This window comes from Macaca mulatta, chromosome 20 (genome assembly GCF_049350105.2).
Source record: "Macaca mulatta isolate MMU2019108-1 chromosome 20, T2T-MMU8v2.0, whole genome shotgun sequence".
Lineage (NCBI taxonomy): Eukaryota > Metazoa > Chordata > Mammalia > Primates > Cercopithecidae > Macaca > Macaca mulatta.
In genome coordinates this window covers 71793026-71819568 of record NC_133425.1, presented here as the reverse complement: position 1 = coordinate 71819568, position 26543 = coordinate 71793026, and the positions used below count along the sequence as shown (strand labels likewise).

At 37.7% G+C, this 26543-nt stretch overlaps 1 protein-coding gene across 1 annotated transcript in view; it reads right to left on the bottom strand.

Annotated features, from left to right (window-relative positions):
* CNTNAP4 (contactin associated protein family member 4) overlaps positions 1-26543 on the bottom strand; it is a 279240-nt gene that overhangs the window by 59323 nt on the left and 193374 nt on the right. The window contains exons 11-13 of the mRNA XM_028841115.2: positions 19030-19136; positions 15520-15639; positions 5263-5460 (exon numbers count right to left, since the gene is read on the bottom strand). Of these exons, the coding sequence (XP_028696948.2) occupies positions 5263-5460; positions 15520-15639; positions 19030-19136 (425 nt within the window). The remainder of the gene's footprint in view (positions 1-5262; positions 5461-15519; positions 15640-19029; positions 19137-26543) is intronic.

Sequence of the window (26543 nt, the reverse complement as noted above, 5' to 3'; positions counted from 1 at the left end):
AGATTGATTTAAGGATATGCAAAACAGTGTAATTGCTGGCATTTCCTTAAGAAAATTTTTTAAATAAAAAAGTTATTATTTAGGCTTAAATGACCGATACATTTGTCCTCGGGTAGAAAAGAAACCAGCGGTTCCTATTTAATTTAGGCATGATAGTAAAAAATGGATTGAGAGCAGCTCACATATACAATTTCTTTAAAAATAATTTTGAAACAAGTTAGCATCAAAATATAAATCATAGTAATTAACATACCAAAGCAAAATTGATCTGAAATCATGAAATGCTCATTAAAGCATTATGGAATGTTATGTAAAGTCCCTGATTTATCTCAATAAATTTATTCTCTAAAAATATCCTAGCTGTTTAATAAATGTTAGGCATGATTTGGCACTCCCTTGTCATGATTTAAGATTTATTTGGAAGTATATATTTTATCTTTCATTTAATGGCTTGTCTATTTATTTGAAGTTACAGAAATAACACTGAAAAATCTTCATGCTGGAAGCGAATATTACACTCAGAAGAAGTTTCCCTCAGCCAAATGCATCTCTTCCTACGATAAATGTTCAGCTACCAGCTCCTTCTGAGTTAAGACTAAACATGATGCCAAGGAACTCAAGCAAGGAACAGATACAACATCTAGGCAAGGATTTCCAGAGAAGGACGTGAAGCATGTAGCCAATCTATCATGAAAAAAATAAAAAGTATGGAGGAAAAATTGTAGTCATCTGAGAATCAGGGCATGAGAAGAATGCAAGCGACACAGAATCAGTCAGCTTCTCAAAGGTGCTTGATCATTTTTCTGTCGACTTTCAAATCTTTAAGTTGTCACCATTAGCCCTACTGAGAATCTGGGATTTTTACTAATTTCTCCCTTGCTTACAAATGCCAATGCTCATTTTAACTTACTATTAGTCCCTGTGCTAATGCTGACAACCTCTCTCCCAGGGTTACTACGCATGCCAGTCTGGCCACGTCAAAACAAAAACAAAAACAAAAAACCAGCAAAGAGTTATTAAAAGCTGTGTTATGCATAAATGCATTAATATGAAGAATCTTCATCTTTTTTTAATTACATGATTAGCCCTTCACCACAAGGTGAAAATTACTTGAAATACTTAATAAATATATTTCAATACACTGCTTAAAACATTGTTTTCATAGATTAAAAAGATTTTGTTATTCTTAAATACTGAACCATATTCCCACATCTAAATTTCCTGTCTTCCCTATAAAATAGAAATCACTGAATGTTTTTTAAGGTATCAGACATTGGTTCAATCCAAGACTTTTAAAGAAAATGTACTAAGGAATATAAATAACTATAGGAATGAATTTTTAAAATCCTGAGAAATAAAAATTAAACGTAAAAAATACCCGCGGATATGGTGGAACATTCCACCTCCCATAATTAAAATCCTAAATGACTTGAGCATTCCCATTGATCATCCTTCCTGTGATCTGAGTCACAGATCCCCAGCAGTTGAAAACATATTTTCAGACACATTTCACTTTATTCATTCATGTATGGCATCATTATCACTTGACACTAAATCACCAAGATCTGAAACTCTAAATCTAGCTTGTCTGAAAACAACTTCCTGTCCTATCCCATTATATTTCTTATTGTGACCTCAGCTCTTTTAACTCTCTTCACCTCAAATCTATTCCACATGAATCATGAGGTCACCAACCTGAGAAAAAATTGTGTATTTAGCCACGTTCCATGCCTTTCAGGATCCCCTCTTCCACGCCTTTCTGGAGTTAACTTTCTAAAACTGGTTATTGAGCCTGAAACACGAGGGAAGCATTAAAAAAAAAAAAGTGCACAGGCAAAACTGGCCTTAAATATGGCGATTCCTGACACATTCTGTGTCAACCCTTGTATTAGTCTGTCTTCATGTTGCTAATAAAGACATATCTGAGACTGGGTAATTTATAAAGAAAAGAGGTTTGATGGACTCTTAGTTCCACATGGCTGGGGATGCCTCAGAATCATGACAGAAGGCAAGGAAGAGCAAAGTCACATCTTACATGGTGGCAAGCAAGAGAGTTTGTGCAAGGGAACTCCCATTTATAAAACCATAAGATCTCATGAGACTTATTCACTGCCATGAGAACAGTATGGAGGAAACTGCCCCCATGATTCAGTTATCTCCACCTGGCCCTGTCCTTGACACGTGAGGATTATTACAATTCAAGGTGAGATTTGGGTGGGGACACGGCCAAACCATATCAAGCCCCTTTACTCTGTGTGATGTTTACTCACCAGTCCCTCAGGGATTTTGCTTTCTGGTTCTGTTACAGCTTGACTTCTTTGTCAACTTTGATAACCATCCTTCTTTTTGTATTTTCTTATGTTTTGTTTTTCAGCTTTGCAGTAAAATTAACAAATAAAAATTGTACACATTTAAGGTGTGCAAAGCAATGTTTTCAAATGATTACCACAATCACATGATTTAACATAGCCACCGCTTCACATAGCTACTTTATATTTTTATGGTGAGAATACCAAGATCAAGTCTCTCAGCAGATTTCACGTATACAATACACTGTTGTTAACTACAGTAATCATTCTGTATACTACCTCTCCAGAATGTATTCATCTTACAACTGCAAATTTGTACCCTTTGACCAATATCTCCACACCAACCCCCTTCCCTAGAAATCACTCTTTCACTCTGTTTTTATGAGCTCAACTTTTTTAGATTCCATATATAAGTGGGATCATGAAGTATTTGTCTTTCTGTGTCTGGCTTATTTCACTCAGCATAACATCCCTTAGTATCTTGAAGAGAAGTTTTCACTGCAATGTTCATTGCAGCTTTATTCACAATAGCCAAGATATGGAGAAACCTAACTGTCCATTGATGAATGGATAAAGAAAACGTGATACACACACACACACACACACACACACACACACACACACACACACAATGGGATATCATTCAGCCTTAAATAGAAGGAAGTCCTGCCATTTGTGACAACATGGATGAACATGAAAGGCATTATTCTAAATAGAATAAGCCAAATACTGAAAGACATATACTGCGTGACCACATAAATGACCTGAGTTCATTTTGTTCCATAGCATTCATTTACCCTTCCATAATTACCATTCTTATTCTTAGAATACCATTCCAGATTTGCTTATCTGGTTTTTTTAATTCTAAGATGAATATTTAGCAACAATGAACAACCCATTAGAAACTAAACTGTGTATGTTCACTATGGCCACAATGCCCCGGAGAGCTGGAAATGAGGGGGGCTCATGCCATGCACTTTGTATGTACTATGCCACCCAAACATCACTGCACCCCTGTGAAGCTGGTATCATTGGCCCCATTTCGGAGAAAAGAAAACAAAGACTGAGATTCATTAACCATTCGTCCATTTCAGTAATCAAAGTTTCATCTATCTATGTTCTAGATGCACCTAGCCAATGAGAAACACACCCACACCTCCAGCTGTAAATCTTACGCTTTCGAACTACAACTGTGTGATCCTCATTTGCACATAGAATTGAGGTTTCAGGAGGAGATAAGTTTTGGGTGGGTTCCAGAAAGATGGGATTGGAGGGATAGAGACCAAGTGAGAACATTCTGAAAATGGAAAATGAGGAGGAGAAAGAGGAGAAAAAGGGCAAGGGGGTAGTCAGTCATAGGGGAGAAAATAATCTGATTTTTAGTGGGTGGAGAGTAAATAGAGAGAGAATCAGAAATGCAGGGTTCAAATGTCAGAACAACAGTTCAGCATTTTTGCATGATTTCTATGACATATGCTATTCCTGTATGAAACAAATTTCTTTCTAAATTTTTGTCATTCCATCTGGAACTCCAGCCCTTCTTAGGACAAGCAGGAGTGAACATGAAAAAAGTTGCTTTATTGTACAGATATCTTAGAATTTTCTCTAATATGTGAAGAAAAATACACCTCAATGCTACTGCTAGAAAATAAGTGTTAGAGGACGGCATGAGGGTTACACAAGCAGGGTGGACACAGAATATGCAATTCCAGGATCCAGCAGAACAGGCTGTGTCGGACAGACAAATAATAGAAAGGAGGTAGACCTTCTTAAATAGTACTGTGTTTCTTAAAAGTGGGAGCGGCATTTCTTAAAGGTTAATTTTCTTAACAGAGAGTAATACTTTGGATTTTGCATTGGATGGTTAGAAGATATGAAGAGATGACAAGCTAGGAGGCCAGCTGGAAAGCTCTTGCAGTAACTTCAAGAATTAGCTCATTGGGGCCAGGCACGGTGGCTCACGCCTGTAATCCCAGCACTTTGGGAGGCCGAGGCGGGCAGATCACGAGGTCAGGAGATCGAGACCATCCTGGCTAACATGGTGAAACCCCGTCTCTACTAAAAATACACAAAAAAATTAGCCGGTCGTGGTGGTGGACGCCTATAGTCCTAGCTACTCTGGAGGCTGAGGCAGGAGAATGGCGAGAACCCGGGAGGTGGAGCTCGCAGTGAGCTGAGAACCTGGGAGGTGGAGCTCACAGTGAGCCGAGATAGTGCCACTCCACTCCAGCCTGGGAGACAGAGCGAGACTCCGCCTCAAAAAAAAAAAAAAAAAAAAAAAAAGAATTAGCTCATTAAGGCCTACTGTAAGGCAGATGTGATGGGAACATGGGAACAGAGGCTCTGACATAATGAGACACCCTAAAGAAAGAAAACATAAGACCAAAACCAGAACTCAGGAGCAGACTGGTTATTCACAGTAGAATCAAATAAAGAGTTAAGATAGTTTTCTGATTCCTCCTTGAACTAGTGAATCAACTGTGTCTCTGGCAGCCTTTTCTAATATTCAATTATACCCAGAGGCTGTCAACAATCCATGAAAAAGAGGCACATAGAATACCTACTTTCAGAAAACTAAGTCGTATTTTTATTAGCTGTTTTCCACGATAAAATAAACCTTACGTGTCACTTGCCCTTTATCAGGGATAAACACTATGCATTCATTGAGTATCAGAAAGAGGCCTTTGCTGTAAAGTTATCCAATTAAGGCCAGGAAGAGAGTTTAAAAGCAATCAAGGCTTTGAATAAAGCTCAGTGTAAATTGACCTTGTTCTTTTCTTCAGGCAGAAGCATCTTTGTGACTTCCAGACTGTGACATGTTTACTAAGAATGCGAGATCATATACCCTCAGTGGCTAGATGCCACCACTTTGCAGAATTAAAATCTTCAGGAGCTCGTTGAATAAGTGCATGATGTGATGTGTGCAACAAGACAGACACTATGGTTTACTGACCTTGCTTATTGACCAGCCGTGACTTCTTGCAGTAATAAGTAAACTCCTGTTCACAGTGCTCCGCACGGTTAATAGTGGCCTGAAGTTGCTCCATGCTGGCCACATACTCGAAAAACCCAGCATATGGGTTCTCTGGATTAGTATTTCTGACTCTTGTTAAGTCAGAGCCGTTGTGCTGTATGATGGTCCATGTAGTTTCTTGTATGCAGAAATGGGGGGAGAAAGAGAGGAGACCATCACTAGTCTGCAAAAGTTAAAATAAATAAAGAAAATCAAAATCACCTTTTATCTGAGTCAAATTTTTCTAATCATCAAACTTCTCTGAGAGGTAGAATCAACACAAATGGATTCTCAGAATTGTTAAGTTATGGTAAGTGATTATTTTTCCTGAAATATATACTATTGCCATGCATTTACAGTGATTTTATTTAACATTTTCATATAATTTAGCCACACAATATTTATGATGAAAATATTAGGAAATCTGATTATTTTTTGTGATATATTTTATTTCACTGAATCTGATATTCCATCTTTTTAAAGATGCATCATTATTTTATTTCACTGCAAGAAAGGACAAAATGCTGCCTATTACAACTACAAAACATTATTCATCAACACATCCAAAATCCAGTGATATCACAATATGAAAAAAAGTGCATATCAGAATTCATGAAATAGTTTATGTTACATAATGTAAGCAGCCACTTTTCTACTCTTAACTACTATTCATAGTATCAGCAAAAATAAAGTCAAAATTTTGTAGCCCTCTATATACCTCTTTAATCAACATTTAACTATGAGTGTGCATCTTTTTAAAATTAAATGTAAAGTATTCACTTTGATATCATGTGATCTGCACAGTTAGACAGTACAATAGGAAGTTACTCTTTTGAATTGTATGCATCTGACACAGAATCTCAACTAACACAAAAGTAAAATATCTTTGAGTATATACTAGAGTTATCACTATTGGTTCCTGAATGCCTGTAAACATTTCCATCATACTGATTACCAAAATTTCTTAGATGAAATAAAAATCCCACAATGTTTGTAACAGACAATAGGCATATGATATCTGCCCTTCAACTTTACCAGTAATAGACTTTATACTATATTTTCTGTGATATATGCAGACACAAGAACAGATAAATCAAAAAGCCTCTGATTTAGTAGGCAAAAAAAAGAGTGAAAGTTGTCAAAACTCCACTACATATGTGCTGTTAAGTCACATAACTCTTCTGTAATACAGAGGAATATCCCAAATTGGAGAAAAACAGTAATAGTAGGCAAAACGTTTCCCCCTCTTTTTAGCTAAGGCATTCATATGGATCAACAATCCAAATAAGGAGGTATACTTTGAAAATTTCATTCCCATTCCTTTCCCAGTCATCAGTTTGGACTAGAGAGGTGGGCTAAAGGAGGCTGGACTAACGTCACAGACTTATTGCCTTCCACGTGTGGATTATTATTTTTCTGCGAAACAATAGCTGTTATTTTTGCATTTCCCTCTTGCATTTCAGTTCACCCTTCAACAGTAGAATGCTCTCAAACAGAACTTAATCTACCAGCCAATGAAATTACGGGTGGCCAGCAGTACAATGTAGAAGTCATCAAGAGATCTGAGTTGCAGATCTGGCATGCATCTTGTGCCCTTAGGAAAGTCAGGTAAAACCTGGGCCTCCATTTCCAAATTTGGAAATTAAATTGGCAGAACGAGGTCTGAAATTCTATAATTTCAGCCAACTCGACCTTGGCTATTGGAAGTTTAAGGTTATTATTAACTAGACAAATCCGACAGCCTAGCCTCTGTTGGACTCTGTTTCTTTTGTTCAAAAAAACCATTCACCTTTTCTTGTGGTAAATCAATGGCATGCAAGAAGCAGCTAGCTACCAAGAGAGGCGGACAATATACCTACTTGAAGCCTTTGTCTCTTTCCCTTCTGGATCACACTGAGTGAGACTTCCCTGTAGTTTAGCATCCACTGGGTCACAATTAACACCTGATTCTAAAGGTTTTTAAAGGTGTTGCAAGAGATTCAAGGCCACCGTGCCCGGCAACCATCAAAGAGTAGCTCATATCAACGTTTCCTTTTGAAATTCTAAAATATTTCAATGTTATGATAGTCCCTGTAAGTTGATTTTATTCTCTAATAAAAAGCACTACAAGGTATGATGTTAACCAGATGCCACACTTATCAGGCCATCTAGATTTCCAGGGTAGAACAGACACAAAGAAATTGTCACAATAGATTTTGAGCAACAGAGATAGGGGCCTTAAAAGCCAGGTTCCAAACTTCATGTGCTTCATTAATCTGGAAATCTCTGAAAAGTCTCAAATTAGAGCCTCTTTACTGTTCTTTCAGACATGGTTGAGTGATCTGAAGTTTCTACAAACACCTGCTTAGAAGTAAGAGTGGTAAAAGACACAGACTTCATCACAATTTGTAATTCAATACTTTGTGGTTGACTTTATCGGTCTTTCCTACCAGTCTGCAAGCTCTATGAGAATAGCAATAGTTTCTGATCTGGTAACAATCATATCTCCAGCACATAGCACAAGGCTTGATACAAAATGCAGAAGACATTTGTTGAAGACATGAGGGAATAAACAAATGAATGAATAAAAACAATGCATTGTCTAGATTAGAGCACAATCTCCTAGGTTATCCGATTCAGACGCTGCAGAGGCTCTGACATTTTCGCTGCCTTTGAGTTGTTATATAATTCTATAAATTGTAGATAACTAATAGAATTGCTAAATAATGTTAAGTCTGGAACTGTGAAGTGCCCTGAGATGTTACCCTACTTGCAAGTTAAGGAGTTATCCTGCCAATACACAGATTATATCTATCTGTTTATTGATCTGTCTACTACCTACCTACCTGTCTCATCTACACTAACAGACACAGAGGACCTCTGAATCAGGGACCATTTGCTCACAGAGAACCTCATCAGCATCAATCCCTCATACCTCAATTTCCCACCTGCAGATGCAGTGAGTGCTAGATAGAGCTGTGCCTGCTGGAGTTGTACCGCAAGAGGAGGATCACAAAATGATGAGGCTTGGGCTTACAGAGGGTACCTAGCATGCTCTCGCCTCCTCCCCTCCATAGAGTGATAGAGAGACTTTGGCTTTGGAATGTCACAAATTTTCTTTAGAGGAGAGAAGGTACAAGCCCTTAGGTTTTTATTACTCTTAGAAAATAAGCAAATGCATCTGGGGGAGATAAGCCTTTAAATCTCTTCAGAGCTATTCACTATCTCTAACTTCCAAGACACATTTAATCATCCTTTAACGTAGGTTGCCAGACATTTTTTTTTTTTTGTCTTTGCCCAGAAATAAAGGCACTGTTTCCTTACAACAAATAATTCTTGTCTGTAGACAAGCAACTTCTACCTGGTTGAGGTTCTAGTGACTTCCCTCCCCCATCATGGATGAATCCAGTGTTGCCTCCATATGCACATTTGTTTCTGTGTTCCTAACATGTAGATATGTCTTTTCTTTGGATTCTCCTTTGAACTGGTTGTAATGTCTTTCCAATTTCTTCATTAATAATGCATTTTAAACATCTTTAAATTTTTTTAACTTTTATTTTCATATCTGCATGACAATCATGATTTTACTTTATTACAAATTATCTTTTACTAAATACAAAAAGAGTGGGAGGGTAAGGAGACAGGGAAATGAATAAGAGATGGCTGAAATAGGCAGAAAGTCTACATTGAATGGTAGTTTGGGTCTACTCACGTATTTTCCTGAAGACATTTCACCATTTGTAAATAAAGCAACTGAGTAATTAAGAACTTGATTTACCTTAGGCTGGCTGCTATTTTTTAGTGTGATAACAGTGCAAAGAGAAAACATGCTGTTTAAGCAATACAGTTGCAAAGCTTGTGTTGCTTCATGCTTAATAGCTGAAGGTGATAGATGCGATAAAGACTAAGAGCAGGTTGGAAGTGCTGTGTTAAGGAAAGCAGGAGACAGGAGGGGAGACAGCTAGCCTTCTGGAGCAAAACCTGATGTAAATAGGACTGCATTTGAATAATGGACAGTTATTTATTAACCCTCATAGCTGTTAAGAAGGCCTTTATTATTGAAATCTCTAAAAATAATTATGCTATTATAAGTCTTAAGCTCTCCAGCTTTCTCCTGAAATGATCTCAGGAGCTCCTATCTCAGAAGCACATGGGGTACCTGTTAATAATGCAGAGACCCAGGCCTTGTGTTCTAAACTTACTGAGTCAGGGAAACTAAACCCGGGAGTCTCGGTAATGGGGCCATGAGAAGGGGTGAGTTTAATCCATAGAGTTTTCACTTTTAGAAAAACTTGAAAGTCTCTGTTCTAGCACTCATCAATCCCTTCCCTCTGGAACAATCATCCTTACAGTACAATGTTTGATAATGAGAAACTTCTTGAACATGAAACAATTTCATTATAGAAAAAGCAATGAAGGCTGGGTACAGTGGCTTATGCCTGTAATCCCGACACTTTGGGAGGCTGAGGCAGGCAGATCACCTGAGGTCGGGAGTTCCAGACCAGCCCGACCAACATGGAGAAACCCCATCTCTACTAAAAATGCAAAATTAATTGGGCGTGGTGGTGCCTGCCTGTAATCCCAGCTACTCGGGAGACTTAGGCAGGAGAAATGCTTGAACCCGGGAGGCAGAGGTTTAGGTGAGCTGAGATCGTGCCATTGCAACAAGAGTGAAACTTGGTCTCAAAAAAAAGAAAGAAAAGAAAAGGAAAAGAAACAGCCACTGGGATTCACCTTATTCTAACTAATTATTTTTAAATTATGTTTGGAAAACTGTTTACAAAGAAATTTCAGCTTTTAACATTGTTTAAGAAATTATCCATTCAAAATAGAGATTTTTTTGTATATTTTAGCTTATAATGCTTAGAGGTATTTTAATACATGTGGAATCATTTGACACTAGTTCTAGACTAATAACTAGATTTTTTAATAAGACACATATTTGCAAGTTGGTGATTCAGCATTTTGTCTTATTTTCACCACACGTGATCTATGTAACTAGAAGATATGTTCTTGGCTGCAAGCAATGAAATACTCATAGAAGGTAACCCTTCCTAGTGGAAAAACTTTTAGGCTGTGAGAAAAGAGACCAGAGCTTGATCTATTCCTACCAATATTTTCACCCTCTTACACTTAACCTCCCTGAGCCTTGGTTTCCTTATTTGCAAAACCAGATCAATAAAGAGAGTTTCAAGCTATACCTCCTACACTTAACCTCCTCCATTCTTGGCTTCCTCATTTGCAAAACCGGATCAATAAGGAAAGTTTCAAGGAGTAACATGTATTTCTCACTGGGTTGCAATACTCTGGGGTTGTCATTTTTGCTTGAATATGTTCCTATATTCCAGAGCTACTGGAGACATTTAGCTGTCTCTGGGTATCTGTATTTCTGAATATCTTGCTATCTACGTGGCTTTAAAAATTTTCTGAATATCCTCTTTTTCATCAATACTTTTGCATAATCTTGCTGAATGAAGCACCTTTAATCTCTGCATACTTCCAGTGACTCCAGTCATTTTTTTTTTCATTTGGTATCTATGACCCATCTGACCTCATTTCAAAATCTAAGCTCCTAAAACATAGAATTTGTTCTCTCTTTCTCTCTCTCTACACACACATACATACTCTTCAGGTCTCTTAGAATTGTTTAGTCTTAACTACAATTTTTTCCCCAAATAATTTGTTTATCAAAGATACATTTTCTATAATAAGGTACATTAATTTGCTATGTAATATAAAAAAGTAAATGTTGATTTAATGCAAATAATGTATTCAATAAAATAAAATTGATAATTTATCACTTAGATAATAAAAAATACATATGGCCTATAAATTACCAAATTATTACCCATAATAAACATAAGATATGTAGTCGATATTCATTACACACGGATTCTCATTATTTGTGAAGTTGCCTATTTGTTAAAATTCATTGGTAACCCCAATGCTTTCACAGTCATTTGTGAACACATACAGAGCTGCAAAAATTTGGCCTGCCTGACATTCACATGCCCCGTTAGAGCTGAACAAGGAAACACTGTTTTCTTGTTTCAGCTCTCATACAATAAACAAATGTCTCATTTGTAGTCTATTAAGTGCCACATTTTTTGCATTTTTGTGCTACTGGTTGGTGATTTTGCTGTTTAGAATGCCCCCCCCCACTCCCAGAAATGTTGTCGAGTTCCTAAGCACAGAAGGCTGCATGCACTGAGCCTTAGAAAGAAAACACGTGTGAGATAAGCTTTGCTCAAGCTTGAGCTACAGTGCTCGTGGCCATGAGCTCAATGTTAATGAATCAACAGTATGTATTAAATAAGGTGTCTTTAACCCGAAACACACATAAAACAAGATTATGTATTGAATGGTGAATGAGACCATTGTGACCAGAGGCTTGCAGGAAACTAACCTTACTGTGCTTCCTGCTAGGAGCAATTTGTTCAGTGTTTTCTAATCCAGTGTTTCTGGTTACTTTACAGAACATAACTACTGCAAACAATGAGAATGGATAGGGTGTGTGTGTGTGTGTATGTGTGTGTGTGTGTGTGTGTGTATGCATGCTTCTTAAAGCTTCAAAGGCTAGAGATGTTTATCAACCTATCACTGTCTAATTTCAGAATGAAACTTTCTATAACATGTGTATGTGTATAGCTCCGGATGCATTTATGGGAACATAGAACTTACAGGTTTGCAGTGGTGGATTGTTACATAAATCTCACTCACAATCCAACCTATCCAAGCTGAAAACAAAATAATAAAGCATTTTGGCACTGGAATTCATATCTTACACTTGTAAAGTCTTCTCTCTTTTTCTCTGTAAAGTCCTCTCACATTTGTTGTTTAATTCTCACGTACCAGAGTTGCCAGTGCATACTAAAGTTTGAGAACCATAAAGTCTAAAACAGTGATTCCCAAACCTAAGGACACATAAGAATCATTTGGGAAGATCCATGATGATATGTTTTCCATTGACCCACCTCAGTGGTTGCTCTGGATCAGAACCACCTGCAGTGCTGTCTGGGCATTCGTACTGTCCAGGCAGGAGAGCTTCATTGAGAAGACACATATGCAGGAACCACCATTTGTTTTAGGTTGTTTTCGTGTATGGGGCAATGCCCTCAATGGTTGTGAGATAAATGGAAGCCACCAAGTGTGTTAAATGAAAAACCTTTGAAGATACATTCTATAGCAATTTCTGCCAAAATATGTGTTGGCACAGAGTTTGCCACCACCTGCAGTTTTTAGAACTAAACATTCATTACTATAAAGAAGTGGTTGCTCCCAAATTCAAATGCCTCCTCAGAATCTTGTTTGAATGTGGAGAAACAGACACCTCAAACTCAAAAAAAAAAAAAAAGTGTAAAACAGAGCTTATGATCTTTCCCTTAAACCTTGTCTGATCGCATCTTAAATAACAACAGTTCAAACACTCAATGACCCAGGGCAAAAACTGCGTGGTTACTTTTGGCTTTTTGTTTTCTCACACATCATAGGTATGCAAAGAGAAAAATCTAACACCTTTCCTCCATCTACAGTGCTATTCTCTGGTACAATCAGTACTGGATTTTTGCATTACTTGAAACGGTCTCCCAACTCTTATAAAGTACGGTATGCATAGTCTCCTCACTCCTTTCCACCCCTGCTCCTGAAGAAGCATTCCCTAACCCAGGAGCAGTTGCAATCCAATTAAAGGAAGTCAGATTGCATCCCACCATTTCTTAAAACTCCTCAGTGTCTTCTCATCTCATTTCAGAGTAAAAAATCAAAGGTCTTACAACATTGCCATGAAGCCCATACTCTTCCCCTCCCCATCCTACTTGATTCTCTCCTCTCTTCCTACTCCCCACTTACTCATCATACTTCCGCTACCCTAGGTTTGCTGCTGTTTTCTGAACACACCTGGTAAGATCACCTGTCTCAAAACTTGGCAGTTTCTGTTTCCTCTGCCTGAAAGATATGTTCCACAATTTTTAGTACCAAATCTCCCTTTGCAACACCCTCTGCCTCAAGGTATAATGATATTGCCCTTTTCCTTTGGTTTTGCTCTATAAAATACTGACTTCTAACACAGCACTCGGCTACATTGATCTCAGCTCAAAGTAACTTTCAGCAAATGATAAGGTTCTACATCTACAATGATACACTCCATACTAGCCACGGGAGGCTATTAAGCAGTTAAAATGCAGCCAGAGAGACTGAGAAAGTAAACTTAAAAAAAGAAAAATAGAGATGGGGTCTCACTATGTTGCCCAGCCCGGTCTCAAACTCCTAGGCTCAAATGATGCCCCCGCCTTGGCTTCTCAAAAGTGCTGGGATTACAGGTGTAAGCCACTGCACCCAGCTGTAATTTAATCCTATTTTAGTTAAATTTTTAAATTTAAGTTTAAATTTTTAAAATGCAGTAATTTTGTTTTGTAATTAATTTTAATTAAATTAGAATTTAAATAGGCACTGGCTAGTGGCTACCATGTTAGACAGCACAGTTCATCTAGAATCTATTGTGTGTGTGTGTGTTTGATGTGGAAGAGATCAATACTCCTTTTACTGACATTTAAGTACAATTTCCAGCAGCACTACTGGTTGAAAAGACCATCTTTCCTTCATTACATATCAATGCCACCTTGGCCATAAATCAATTATCCATATATGAGTGAGTCTGTTTATAAATTCTCTATTCTGTTTTTACTGGCTTATCTATCTTTGTGACAATTATATACAGCTTTACACAGCTATCCGTATAATGCCTGTATCTATCTAGTAGAGTTGAATCCTTCAAATTTGTTCTTCAAGATTGACTTGGTTCTTCTTGCCTCTTCGTATTTACTCATGAATTTTAGAATATGCTTGTTGATTTTCACCAAAATAATCACACCAACCTATAAATAAACACCCTGCTTGAGTTTTAATTTAGGTTTGCACTGAATCAATATCTAGTTTGGAAGAACTGATATTATACAATATTGAGTCTTCTAATCAATGAACTTTTTTTTGTTTTTTTGTTTTTTGTTTTTTGTTTTTTGGGTTTTTTTGAGATTGAGTCTCAAAAAAACTGTCGCCAGGCTGGAGTGCAGTAGCACAATCCCGGCTCAATGCAACCTCCACCTGCTGGGTTCAAGCAATTCTCCTGCCTCAGCCTCCTGAGTAGCTGGGATTACAAGCGCGTGCCACACCCAGCTAATTTTTGTATCTTTAGTAGAGACGAGATTTTGCCATGTTGGCCAGGATGGTCTCCACCTGCCTTGGCCTCCCAAAGTGCTGGGATTACAGGCATGATCAATGAACATTTTATATTCCTCCATTTATTTAGGATATTAGTTTCATCTAAAGGGCATTTTATACTTATCTGTGTAGAAACCTTGTACAACTTTCATTAGATTTACTACCATGTGTTTGAGACACTTTGTGCTATTGAAAATATGATCTCCTAAAGGTTTATTTTCTAATTGTTATTGTTGATATACAAAAATAAAATTAATTTTATTGTTCAATGGCAATCCTAATCTTAATAGTTTATCTGTAAATTGTTTAGAGTATTTTAATACACAACCTGATTATCTATGAATAATGAGAATCTGAGTCTTTTTTTCCCCCAATATTTATGTTTTTCATTTCTTTCTCTTCCTTTATTTCACTGTCTAGGACCTCCAATACAATGGTGACGAGAATGGTATTAAAGGTGGTAACAGGAAAAGCTTTCAAATTCCACTGTAAACTAATATATGCTATAAGGTTTTCTGGTCTTTATTAAAATAAGGAAACTTCCTTCTATTGGTAATTTGTTGAGTGTTTTAAATTATGGACGAATATTGCATTTAATCAAACACATTTCCCATGTTTATTAATTTCTATGTAAATTCATGTAAGTAAAGAATTCCAGAAGATGTAAACTTTATGTTTACATACATTTAAAAAGTAAATATTCTGCAAAGTTTTACATGTATCAATCTTCTCCCAGAAATAATCTATCCTTTTTGTTTGGGGACATAATTGGAAACATTTATTATTAGATGTTTTACACAGATGCCACATGCATTAAAAAAGATATTTAAAGTCATTACCATTTAACTATTTTTTTAAGATTTATGTTCGGTTTTTCTAAGGAACAATACACATTTTAATCAAGTTGCAAATTAGGTCAACATTCTGCTGATTTCATTTTAATTTTGCATATTTAAAACATGCATGCAAATTTAACTATAAAATAAAAGCTCATTAACTCACCGGTCATATTGCAATATAGAAGAAATGGTTCCAGGGGACCACTTCCATCTGAATCTATATAGTAAAACCCTGAAGTATTTCCTCTGTGCTTATAGGCTTCACATGACTGCTCATAGATAGCTTTAAAAAAAAAACATCATTAATGGAATAGCATGAAATGAATCTCAACTTTTATCTTGGACATGAAATACTGCAAGTCTTGAAATTTAATATGTACACTACTGACCAGGGGAAAAGGCAAAACTTACTTTAAAACAAAACTCATTCTTTTTTAAAATTAATATGGATGAAAGTGATTTGATAGAAAAAATGAGATTGATTTCGTGACTTTTTTTAATCACTAAATGAAAATGAAATCACTTGGTCAAAACCAAAATTTAGCCACTTTGACATTCTGAAGAACAAGGAAAGAGAAGGTAGGTGTTTAAATGTTAGAGCCTTGTAAGTATAACGTCGTAACTTATCTTGCGGCACATATTTTGGAATTTCTAATTCTAGTAGCACCTTGTAATAACCTAATGTCTGAAGCACAACAGTGTAACCTCCTTAAATAATCTGCTGTTAGCCAATAATTATACAATAGAAACATTTTAAATCATGTTATAACTATACTCCGTTCTCATAGAAAATTAACTATAGACAAAATATTTTTTCATAAAACAAATGTGGTTCACAAAGCTCCTCATCAATAATTTCTAGAGTAATTTACAAAAGAAACTCCCACCAATGCCGTAACGAGAATTCAAGATAATTAAAATTCAAAGCAGAAGAAATACTTGTATGAACTATGCCCTCAAGTGGTTTCAATGTGTTTAGATCCATAATCGGATGTTTGGATGTTTTTAATTATATAATCCTAAATTTGCTATGTACAAAGTTTCATATCAACACTTGTGTATAATGCACACCTCTCATTGAACACTTGGCCAATTATACCAATAGCTTCTGTTAAGCATTTTATTCTGTGAAACAAGAAATAAACAATCCCCTGAATATTTGCCCCTGAATCTATTTTAGTTTTGAAAATTATGTTAATGAGTGTTTAGACAACGTGAAATACTATGGCTAATTTGTTCTATGTTACCAAAATTTCAAGTAATCATGTAAATTTACTTCCACCCTTCTCCACAGTATGATGGTTTTATTTTGTTCCTATTATATATCATGCGGATAGAGATATAAGCATGGTTCATTTTCCAGTCACATTTGCATTTTGTGCACGGATGTGGGTATGTAAAAATGACTAGTTTATACATTTCAATGTACACACACATATGTTCATAAAGTCCTTGAAAGAGTTTGGCAGAATATCCTAACTTTGTGGTGGGACTGGTTGTGGAAAAGGATTGGATAAGAATACTTGGAAGGACTTCTGAATTACGTGTATGGCTTGACTTTTTATAGCATGACTGTTGATTTATGTGTATGGCTTGACTTTTTATAACATGACTGTTTACTGATTATTTCCTAATAAGGCTTCGTAGCAAACTCCATCTCCTGCCCTCCGCTATTGCCAAGACTGTTGTTCTGGCTCCATTTCTCAGAATAGTTACGGGCAAAAACCCTTCTACTCTATTAGAGCCGTTTTCTCAAGAACCTAATAAATTAAACTCAATTATTGGATCAAATTGTGGGTCACAGATGAAAGTAACTCTATTTATTATCTAATTTTTGTCTTCAGAGTTGTTTGGTTTATATTTAGATTCAGTCATTGATAACAATTAAAATGAATAGTCAATGAAAACACTGAATAGCTTTCTGTTTTGAGTTAGTTACTACATGGGGATAATGGAGGATATAAAGAATTAAAATATACTGTCCCTCCACTAGCTGGGTGTCCGGGGTCAAATAACTTGGCATATGGGTACAGGTGAGGTGTGGCTTTATTACCAGCTAATATTCTTCATAAAAATCTTATGAGGCACCTCAATATACACAATTCATGCCCAGGAATGACTCCGGCAATAGTGGTAGAGCTGGGAGATTCTCCTGGTGATGTCCTCCCCAGCACTGAATCAGGGCTTCTGAGGGTCCTCTGTGCAGGCCCCCAGAGCTGGGAGCCCAGGATTCCAATCTCATCTCTGGCAGGAGCACAGTGTAATAGACAAAGGGTTGTGAGACTGATGGCTTTGTACCTAACACCCATGTCTTAAATCAAGGATATAGGAGGTAGTATTAGTTCAGTTGCTCAGAAATGTCAGTAATAATCAGAAAAAAATGGCAGAAAAATGGGCATTTTGGTCTTCCCATTTGTACCCCGGAACAATTGGACAATGAAATAACATGAGCCTCAAAACACATGTAAGCCATTTCATCAGAAAAAAAAATTCAGGATTCGTAATACAGGAAAAAAGGGATATTGGTAGTTATCCCAGGCTCTAGAAGATGATGTCACATGTTCACATCCTCACTCTGCCTCAACTCTTTTAAGTAGCCTTGAACAAGTAGATTAATATCTATTTCTTTATAAGTAAGTTGCCCATAATAGTATTCACCTACTAGGGTGACCATCAGAATTAAACGAGCTAGGACATATAAAATATTAGATCGGTACCTGGCATTTAGAAATCATTGAATAACATTAACTATCTACCACCAAAATTTAATCACTATCTACCACCCTTTTCCTTATCATCCTCATTAAATAGGGTTGCAAGATAATATAAGGATTATCTGTGCAATAGACTGAGGGTTTGTGTCCTCTCAAAACACATATGTTGAAACTTAGTCCCCAGTATGGTGGTATTTGGAGGTGGGGCCTTAGTGAAGTGATTAGGCCATAAGAGTGAAGCCCCCATTAGTGGGATTTAGTGCTCTTGTAAAAGATTTCCCAGAGAGATCCCTCAGCCCTTCCACCATGTGAGGACACAGTGAGAAGATGGAAGTCTATGAACCAGGAAGCACACCCTCACCTAATCTGCTGGCATCTTGATCTTGAACTTCTCAGCCTCCAGAATGGTGAGAAATACATTTCTGCAGTTTGTAAATAACCTAGGCTATGGCATTATGTTACAGCTCTCCAAATAGACCATGACATCTAGTCCCTATTGGATATCTGAATCTTCATGCCACAAACCACCCCACCCCAGTCCAGCCAGGGTTGTTTCTGAGAATCTCTTTGTTTAATTGCATGAACAATAAGAATTTGGTAACTGAGCATGTTTCCACTTGTACTGTGCCTTCTAGAAAGTTTAGTGTCAAAATGCTGGCCCAATTCAAGTAAAAGAGCAAGATAACAAAATTCACCTTCTGCATTTTATTTGTTTTCGATCCTTAGCTACCTTTCATCTTCTATGTATTTTCCCTTTGCCATATATCCTCCTCTTTTCTCACCTGTTTCATATTATGTACTTCTATAGGCTATCTTGACTACTTTATGAAATGAGATGTGGATTAACAACTGGATGCTGAGTTTGCACAGAACAGACATATATACACACAGGAATGAAAAAGGAAATGGGACAAAGAAACCATCACAGGGGCAAGAAAAAGCAGATGTGTTCCACTTACAGTTATGGCAAGTAGCTCCTCTGTAACCAGTGTTGGTACAGTTACAATGAAAGGCGCTCCAGGACTGGGAACATTCCCCACCGTGCTCACAGTAGTTGGGTGAACACCTAAAAAAGGTGCAGATACAATCACCGGTTTCCATTTTTAGATATCTTAAAGTATTGACCATTTATACATGGTCACGAGAAAGACGGATTTCAACTATAACATAATGACTAATGATGCTTCAGTCTGTTGTTAATCACTTTAATCACAAAACTAAACCTTAGATCAATACATTCATCAGATTTCAGCCAATTCTCAGATAGTTGTGACTGCTTAATTTTCAACATGTCTCACTGTATCAGAGCCCTTCATTTTCCCTAAGTGACATAACATGGATTCAATATGTTGGCAGAAATATCCATAGCATACATGAAATAACATTTTATCACACTGAATTGCTACATTGTTCGAACACTGAAAGGAGAAGGAATAAAGATAGAAGAAAAGATAAAAGGAAGACAGAGGAATATCTTTCTTCACTTGAGGTATACTTCTAGGAATGTAGGAGAATACACAGTATAGACTCACAAATTTCAAGCAGTGTGTCTGGGTGCTCTAAGGTGCAAAATAGAACTTATAGGGACTCCCAGGATAATTTAAGTCTTCAGGAGAAATATCTGTCATACTCAGCACCTATCAAACACTGTGTGACTTACTAACTAGCCTGAGGTAATTTAGTTTCAACATTAGATCATTATATATTCCCTTTAATCACATCCTATCCTTGAGGAGCAGGGTTTTAGTAATTGATTATTTATTTATTTATTTATTTATTTATTTGGACAGAGTCTCCCTCAGTCACCCAGGCTGGAATACAGTGGCGCCATCTCTGCTCACTGCAAGCTCCGCTCCCGGGTTCACGGCATTCTCCTGCCTCAGCGTCCCGAGTAGCTGGGACTACAGGCACCTGCCACCACGGCCGGCTAATTTTTTTGTATTTCTATTAGAGACGGGGTTTCACCGTGTTAGCCAGGATGGTCTCGATCTCCTGACCTCGTGATCCGCCCGCCCCGGACTCCCACAGTGCTGGGATTCCAGGCGTGAGCCACCGCGCCCGGCCGTAACTGATGTTTTAAAAAGCAAGTACCACGTGAAATCAACATTGAACAAAAATATGAGGCTACTGGAGTCTCATCTGTTTTTTGTTGTTGTTGCTGTTTTGGTTGTTGTTGTTGTTTTTTTTTTTTTTTTGAGACAGAGTCTCACTGTTGCCCAGGCTGGGGTGCAGTGGCACCATCTCGGCTCACTGCAAGCTCCGCCTCCTGGGTTCGAGCAGGGGTTCTGCCTCCTGTATCCTCCTGCCTTAGCCTCTGGAGTAGCTGGGATTACAGGCTTTCGCCTCCACGCCCGGCACTGGAATCAGATCTGATTTCAAGTCTTGAGAAACGGTGGTGTGTTCAACAGGCACACATGTCCACATACTAAGTAATTGTGTTTAATTAAAAATAATTATTTTCCAAATCATGCATATTACTTTTTTCAAAAGATTCCTAGGTTGTTATGGCATATTTGTTAGTTTTTTTGGACCCAAACCACTTTTTAAGGTTAGGGATATATTTCTAGTGTTAGGAATGTCTTTTGGCCTAGGGGCATGGTGAAAATTACCGAGACACATAGGGCACCATAGATGAAAAAGTTTGGAATGTTTTGTTATTGACTAAAATAGCCCTAATCAGATTTGTGATGACTTTTAGGATTTAGAATGAAAGGTACATTGAGATCAAGACTTTAAATGCCCTCATTCATTACAGATTAACAACTAAATAAACTACAAAACCTACAAGAACATACTTGTGATGGGGTTTTTACCGTCTCCTTTATTAAAACTAAGGAGGAGAACTTCCTGTTTTGCTTACAGAATTTTTCCAGTTTTAACTGAAAAGGATATTATGGATTTTTTTTTTCCTGATTATAAGGACTAAAATGGCACTAACATTCCCCTCAGCTTAATCACAATTTGGATAGGTTTCTTGCTGACTATAGGCACTTGACCTCCCTTATCTTAGAGCCTTTACTTTAGAAAACTTTCCATGATCAATTGTTTCTTTGTCCCTTTCAGATATAAATCTTCTCCCAGCCTCTTGCCTGTTTTACAACCCGGGAATGTCTTTCAAGGACCTGGGAGCCACCCCTTTGAAATGGAAGCATTAAGAAAGATACAGCCCCTATTTCCCAGTCTCTGGGGAGGTAGGAACCTAACTTCTTTAAGCACCAATAAGCAAACACAGATGGCCTCATCTCACTGACACTGCTAGCCAGTTGTAAGGAAATAAATACTTATTAAGTTATTCGTAGCTAAACCACTTTTAAAATCGAAGTGTTAGGTCTATCTTTCAGCTTAGACGTGCGGTAAAAAGTTACTGAGACAGCTAGAGCACCATGAGCAAACAGTTCGGGAACTTGATCAAATAGCCCTGATCAAATTATTGATCCCTTTTAGGATTCAGAATGAAACATACCAAGAGACTAAGGCTTTAAATGCCTCATTTTAAAAAAAATCTACCAAAAAATCCCAGCTTTAAAAAAAACTACAAAACTCGCCAAGAATATATTCATAATAGGGTTTCTGCCGTCTCCTTTATTTTTATTTTTATTTCTTTGAGACAGAGTATCGCTCTGTTGCCCAGGCTGTAGTGCAGTGGCGCCTTCTCGGCTCATTGCAAGCTCCGCCTCCTGGGTTCACGCCATTCTCCTGCCTCAGCCTCCAGCGCCTGCCACTATGCCCAGCTAATTTTTTGTATTTTTTAGTAGAGACAGGGTTTCACCATGTTAGCCAGGATGGTCTCGATCTCCTGACCTCGTGATCCGCCCACCTCGGCTTCCCAAAGTGCTGGGATTACAGGTTTGCCATCTCCTTTATTAAAACAAAGGATGGAAACTTCATGTTTTGCTTACAGAATTTTTTCCAATTTTTAACTAAAAACAATATTGTGTATTTTTCCTGGTTACAAAAAAGAGATGTCCACTGTACAGAAATTAAACAATCCAGGAAAAAATAAAAAAGAAATGTCACTGGCATCTCACTGCGTATGAACGACCACTACAAACTTACAGATCTGTGTGTATGTCCATAAATATAATCATAAGGAAATGCTACTTTACAATCTGCTTTTTAAGAAACCAAAAATTAATAATGACCATCTCTTCATATCCATTAAGTTTATACATATTTAGCATTTTTATAGATTCACAGGAATTCATTCAAAAATGTATCATGATTAATTTTAAGATTTCAAATCAATGACAATGTGTAAAAACAGGGAGACTTTAAAATATTAAAACAATAACAATTCTAGTTGGTAATCAAACCAGAAATGACATTATTCAGAAAAGGCTTTTATTTCCCCCTATGGAGTATATTTATGTCTTTTTTTTTTTTTTTAACTCTTAAGTTCAGGGGTAACTTATGTGCAGGTTTGTTACCAGGTAAACTTGTGTCATGAGGGTTTGTTGTACAGATTATTTCATCACCCAGATATAAAGCTTAGTACCCATTAGTTATTTTTCCTGATCCCCTCCCTTCCCTCCTTCCACCCTCCAACTTCCAACAGGTCCCAGTATGTGTTGTTCCCTTCTTTGGGTCTATGTGTTCTCATCATTTAGCTCCCACTTATAAGTAAGAACACGTTGTATTCACTGCATTAGTATTCACAATGGCAGACACGGAATCAACCTAAATGCCCATCAATGATAAACCAGATAAAGAAAATGTGGTACACAGACACCATGGAATACTATGCAGTCATAAAAACAGAATGAGATCACATCTTTTGCAGGAACATAGATGGAGCTGGAGTCCACTATCCTTAGCAAACTAATGCAGGAACAGAAAACCAAAGGTTATTCTGTAGCAAACCTCAAACCATGTTTTAAAAGGAGTTCAATATTAAGTGGCTTTGCCTAAAATCCAAAAGAATGACTCTTAAATGGCTGTGATACATATGCTATTTCTATTTGATCTGCTTCAAAAAGACCAACCTAGTCCATTTTTCTTGATTCTTGTTAGACCAGATTTTTCATAATTTTAATTCAAATGTGAAAGATTAAATTGTGACTTTTATTTAAAGTCACTATACTATCGTAATGTTTACTACTGGTAATCTATGGCAATTTATGTTCTATAGTATTCATTCTCACCAAATGTTCTAAACTGTTGTATTTTACACTTTCCTCCTCCCTATTCATTACAATACAAGATAAGGCAATTATTAACCCATTTTCTCTAGCCACTAAAGCTTTTCCTCAGACACTGCCATCATTTCCATTGCTTGTGAACTTGAACAAATGCTTACATCAACATACCCAAACCTAAAGTGATAGTAAGATTTTGATTTCTCCTGATTCCCTGTCCATTACAATATAAATTTCAAAAGCTTTCATACAATGTAAAGATTTGCTGGAATTAATATTGAAGTAAGCTCTATACAACATTATCACATTTAGGGAAATAAACCTAAGTGCAGGTGAGTGCTAGGATAATGGTGACCACCACCATTCAAATCTTACATTCTTTCTCAAAACTTTGATATTGACAAGAACCAAGCTCCTCATGTCCCTAGCGCTCGCCTCCAAAAGGGCCATTCCTGCAGTATTAGAGGAGGCAGAATAACACCATGATCTTCAAATCAACTGGAATAAACCCCGTATGTCAGCATAAGGAACAAAGGGCAGGCTTGGGGGCTCCATGGAGAAGAGGGGAGGGAAGGTAGGCAGGTAGAAACTCCACCAGAAACGAGGAGGAAAACAACGGGCCTGTGGAGGATGGTGCCGTGGAGGCTGGAGGCCAGAGCCCGAGGGCTGGGTAACAGAAGTGGACTGGAAGGACAGGTGATGGAGGTACAGAGGCTGGAGGCAAGGAAGCCAGGAGTTGGGTACTGGGCTTGCTAAGGTCACAAGGTGTACATTGTCACTCAACAGCCTCTTAGTTCCTGTCAGGGGTCTCTCTGCAGCCCAGGTGTGCTTTGATACCAAATGATATACTTAACAATTTCCTTTAATAAGTGTTTTACGCCCAAGCAACTTCGTAAGAATTTTTGTCTTAGTAGCCATCACTCCTGCCCCATTCCCACTCACATTTCGGCCCCAGATGTGGGGACCTGGACAGCAGCTGCCTTTTCAGTTCTGTACTCACCCCCCAGCCATCCGTCTCCGAAGTCTCTGGACTGAGGGCCACCCTGCTGCATGTCCACAGAGGACAAGGGGAGGGCTTCTAAGTGTGTGTGTGTGTGTGTGTGTGTGTGTGTGTTTGTGTGTGTGTGTGTGTAGGGAGTGACTCTGTGTAAGGAAGATGTGAACATAAGACATGTGGGAATGACTCATAAGTGTAGAAGTGTAAAACAATGGTTGTGTTCGTGTGTGAGTGTGCATGAGTAAAGATTAATATGTGAGTTGTATAAACGTGTGTAAGGATGGTGTGTGAATGTGTAAGGAGCTTTGGACTATGTGAATGAGCATATGAGTGTCCACGTGAGAGAAACGGTGTGCAAAGGTCACATTGGTGCATGTGTATAGTGTGTGTGAATAGCCATGTGGTATAAACGTGAACACGTGTGTGCATTTGTATTTACACCTTTATGTTTAGGTTTGAGCCAACTTAAAGTCAATTATAGTTTTTTAAAAACCTGCCTTGTTTTAAGTTCCTGTCAGATTGTTAATGTTTTTAACGTTACTGCCTGTTTGTTTGTTTGTTTTTGTTTTTGGAGACGGAGTTTCACTCATGTTGCTGAGGCTGGAGTGCAATGGCAAAATCTTGGCTCACTGCAACCTTCGTCTCCTGGGTTCAGGCGATTCTCCTGCCTCAGCCTCCCAAGGAGCTGGGATTATAGGCGTGCACCACCACACTCGACTTTGTTATTTTATTTTATTTTTTTGTATTATTAGTAGAGACGGGGTTTCGCCATGTTAGCCAGGCTGGTCTTGAACTCCTGACCTCAGGTGATCCACCCATCTTGGCCTCCCAAAGTGCTGGGATTACAGGTGTGAGCCACCATGTCTGGCTGGCTGTTACTGCCTGTTTTTAATTACAGTTTATTGAACCATCAAATGATACATTTATTATGCATGGATTAAATATTAACCACCCCAAACGTTAACTTGCACCCAGAGGTGCTGCATGGCATGGCAGGCAAACATTTCAGGGAGACGTCCCTAGATCCACGGTGCTTGGGCTAGAGGCTGGGCTCTGCCTTTTCTTAGCCATGTCATTTTAGCCAACTTATTCTCTCTGTGCATCTGTTTCCATATTTATAGGAAACAAACACTATTAAGAACAGGTTCTAAGAGATTTTGTGAGGCTTGATTTAAATGCTCATTCATGTTAAGTGCTTAGCATAAGGCATGGTACACAGACCTTTTTCTAAAAGGCTCCATTTAATTCTTGGGATGCCATCCATCTTGGGATGCCATGTCAGTAAGTATAGCATATAAGACCAAACTAAATATATATCTTCTTCTGAGTGTAAGACAACAGGTTTAGAGATACACCTGGAAATTTAAAAAGTATGCAAATGTTACTTTGATTTTTGCTATATTTTTAAGATAGTTAGGGTTACTGTTAGCCTAAAGTGTCTTTTAAAAAGAAAATGTATAGTCAAGGTCTACCCATAATTTACTATTTCTGAAAAGCATTTTTAAGGTATAGCACTAAAGTGATATATTCTCCAAATGTGCTGATGGTCCTCTATTTTACAGAAAGTATGTACCTTCAGAAAGCAGGCAACCGGGAGTCCTTGTGTGAAATGGCAGCTCCAGAACATGTCCACATAGGGCAAAGGGTAGATATACTTGTACCAAATGAATGTTCTGCAATCCAAGATAATCAACATGCACTACCACCCACAGTGTGCATGACTGAGCCTCTCCCTGCCAGTTTCCCCGATGGCTGCTCCTCATCAGGGGTTGGGGAGTCCCTGCCTCTGTGAGCAAGCCTTATATTGAGAAGCCAGGCCCGGAAAGCCTCTCTGTGTGCCCTCCCCCAAATCAGGTTTTAGGTTCCAGAGCTGTTAAGGTTGTAACTATGGACAAGTTTGCAACAAATGGACCCAGAAGTCATTCAATCCCCAAATCAAGCCAGTTGAGGTTTAATGTCTAAATTCTCTCTTTTCATATCATCTTTCATTATAGAAAGAATTGTTTTCTCTGCAAATTGTTTTAAATAAATAAATGAGTATTTGTGGGGAGGAAATTATGTCCTTCTACTCCTATTGCTGAATATGGTGATTATTACTGTTTTCTGGACATCATGAAGTATCTATCAGTGTTCAAAACAGGATTGACAAATATTACTGAGTGGTCTGCTGGATACAAATAGAAGAGTCTTTTTGTTGACAAAATGTCTCATAAAAGTAAAAAGTTACTTTTGATGCTCCTAATTTATGTATTTATTCAAAATACATATTGAACATTACTACAGGGTAGAGGCTAATTTGGTCACACTGTTTTAAAAATTGTTTAATCTGAAATGGTTATGA